Source organism: Micromesistius poutassou, assembly GCF_964030765.1.
Source record: "Micromesistius poutassou genome assembly, chromosome: 23".
NCBI lineage: Eukaryota > Metazoa > Chordata > Actinopteri > Gadiformes > Gadidae > Micromesistius > Micromesistius poutassou.
In genome coordinates, this window is record NC_140293.1 from 642,044 (window position 1) to 645,148 (window position 3,105).

The 3,105-nt window shown below is 52.4% G+C and overlaps 1 protein-coding gene across 1 annotated transcript in view; it reads left to right on the plus strand.

The window, feature by feature from the left end:
• The window catches only part of cyp26b1 (cytochrome P450, family 26, subfamily b, polypeptide 1), a gene marked incomplete at its 5' end in the record, with an annotated part of 6,778 nt that extends 5,702 nt beyond the window's left edge, over positions 1–1,076 (plus strand). The window contains one exon of the mRNA XM_084487452.1: positions 655–1,076. Coding sequence (XP_084343578.1) covers positions 655–1,056 — 402 coding nt within the window. The 3' untranslated portion in view covers positions 1,057–1,076. The remainder of the gene's footprint in view (positions 1–654) is intronic.
• Positions 1,077–3,105: the final 2,029 nt, after the last annotated feature.

The following is a 3,105-nucleotide window of genomic DNA, read 5'->3' on the forward strand; positions in this document are numbered from 1 at the left end:
TCACGATGTTTCACATTGAAACGTGCAGCGTTTGAACGGAAGCGAGCTAGTCCTTTCTCTGCACTCCCCCTCCTCTTTCAAAATGATCCCCGCAGATGTCATCCTTTCTTCTCCTTTCTTTCTGGAATTGTTCATTCTTGGAGAGGCTCAGTGCCAGACAGGGGGACCGGGGAGCTAATCTTTTGAGCGTGTGTGTGTTGAGTGTTTGGTGAGCGCGTGTGTGGTCTCCCCCCTGATCTGGGTCCTCACACTTCAGATAATAATGCTGTTGATTCAGTCCGTCCTTCAATCTCCTATTAGTCATTCATCACCGAACACAGACACACACACACACACACACACACACACAGACCCCCCCCCCCCGCAACACACACTCTCTCAACACACACACACACACACACACACACACACACACACACACACACACACACACACACACACACAAGCTCTTCTCCCCTTTGTCTTGCTGTTTCATTCTAAGCTCCCCAAACGTCAGGTCTCCACCTCCTCCCTCCCTCCTTATCCCCCTTTACAAACTTCAGTCACTTTCATACGGAATAAGCAATCTTAACAAGCAACCTTTTCCCTCCCTCTCCCTCTCCCTCTCCCTCTCCCTCTCCCTCTCCCTCTCCCTCTCCCTCTCCCTCCCTCCAGGGGGTCCAAATCCCCAAGGGCTGGAGCGTGATGTACAGCATCCGGGACACCCACGACACCTCGGCCGTCTTCAAGGACGTGGAGGCCTTCGACCCCGACCGCTTCAGCCAGGAGCGGGGCGAGGACCGCGAGGGCCGCTTCCACTACCTGCCGTTCGGCGGCGGCGTGCGCTCCTGCCTGGGCAAGCAGCTGGCCACGCTCTTCCTCCGCATCCTGGCCATCGAGCTGGCCGGCACGGGCCGCTTCGAGCTGGCGTCGCGCGGCTTCCCGCGCGTGGTCACCGTGCCCGTGGTGCACCCCGTGGACGGGCTCAAGGTCAAGTTCTACGGCCTGGACTCCAACCAGAACGAGATCGCCGTCATGGCCAAGACGGACCAGCTGCTGGCGGGCGCCGCCGTCTAGAGGAGAGGAAGAGAGAGAGGGAGGCTCTAAAGGGGGGGGGAGGAGGAGACGAGGGAGGGGGGGGAGGAGATGAGGACACAGTAGGGGGGGGAAGGGGGGGGGGGGGGGTGAGAGGAGAGAGATGGAGGGATGATGGAGACGCAGAGGCGGATGATAGACATTGTCCTCTTCTGAGCCGAGCCCTGCTGTTTGGTGGGTCTCCACCCCCCCCCCCCCCCCCCCCCTCCCCAGAGAGAGAGAGAGAGCTGGGTGGGAGCTCTCGTTTGGGTGGTCTCACCTCCCTCCCCCCCCCGCGTTCATTTCTTCTGTTGTCTCGCGTTCTTTTGATCACTTCTGGAAGACGGCGACCCCCCCCCCCATCCACCCCCCCCCCCCCACCCCTCCCAAGCTTCCTCTTGTCTTCAGGAAACGTTCACGACGTCTGAGAAACACAAAGCTATATCATATAATGTAGAGGTGAAGATTGAGCGGCACAGCTGGTAATGGGAGTGGGAGGGTGGGCGGGTGGGTGGGGCGGGGGGGGGGGGTAGTTTAGTGGTGTGTTAGTGAGGGAGAGATGCAGAAGGTTATACAGGTTGACTGGAATCAAACAGGGTATAGGGTGAAAGATGCAGCGCCGGTCGGCATCTTGTTTTCATTCCCAATCAGAGGACAATGTGGATTGGTCGAGCAGGGTATGGGAGGCGGGTTCAGAGCTGGTTTGTCACGCCACACGTTGCCGCCGTCACCTCGTCGTCATCGCAGACAGACTCTCTTCCCAGAGTCCCAGTGGACACCTGTGGCCTGTGGATGCTTAGGAGGGGAGAACCTGCACACACACACACACACACACACACGTGCGAGGAGACCGTGCTGATTTAGTGCACTCCGATCGGTTCCCTAAGAGTGGGTTGCTATGGGCTTTGTTCACCCCTTGCAGCCGTCTTGGTTCCTGAGCTGGGTGGCAGGGAACTGAGTGTGCAGTCCCCCACCCAGGTAGCGATTAGAACCGAGTTAGCCGCTAGGTGACTTAGGCCCATTAGAAGGAGCTTATGGGCATATTGATGTAGTTATGTGAGATAAATATAATTAGAGATCCTTAGAGATAATCCCCCCCCAGCACAGAAGGAAGCTTGGTAACGGATGGCACAAACCGACACACATGATATCCCGCAGAGGAAAGGACATTGTTTGGAGAACTTTAATCCGACCGACCTCAGAACCGAGAACAAATGTTTTGCAGAGCGTCTGGTTTTAGAGTCAAATTTAAACCTAAGAACTGTTGAGAGATTTCGCCAGCATAAGATGACATATACAATGTAAAAATAAACATAGAATGTAAACTCAATAGGTTGGAATGAGGATATTAAGGAACCGGGCCTTAGTGTTTAGTATGAAACTTTTTGCTTATGCCATTCAGTTTTGTATTGATGGACGTCACACATTTCAAGCCTTGTTACGGTTTGACAAGCTTTTTGTCACGTGCAAATTGCCCTCCAAACTCACAGAGGGCGCACTGATGAAAAGCTAGACAAGCTAATTTGTTAGCTTAGCCATTTCTCCATACAAATTAATTCAGTCATTTGAACGCTTAGGATTCAGTCCTGTTCTGGTTGACCTTAAGCATTGAATACGTGTGCCTTTTCAATTAACCAAACATGATATATCTTCAAATGTTTTGGTCTAGCTATAGTTTCCAGTGGTGAAAGGTCAGAGTAGACCTTCCCCAATACCGTAATAGCTAGGAACTTCTCTTTAGCTACAAGATAGCTCTTAGCTCATTTCCAAGACTGCCCACTTACACTGCATGCCATATTACTCCAGCCACATACCGTCTCAATGGTGTGTACAAACTCAGGTGCGAGGCATAATATTAGTTACATTTCATGCCTTTACTTTTTCTTTACTGAATGACTTGCACTTGTTTTCAGTGACAGTTTTCTGAAAACTGTGGACCAATTCTTGTCTTAAACGTTGTCATTCATAATTGCAAAATGTTCCTCATCAGAGTCCAAGCCTAGGGAACATGAAGCAAGTTATTCCTGGGTTAAGCCAATTGGGTTAGCTAAC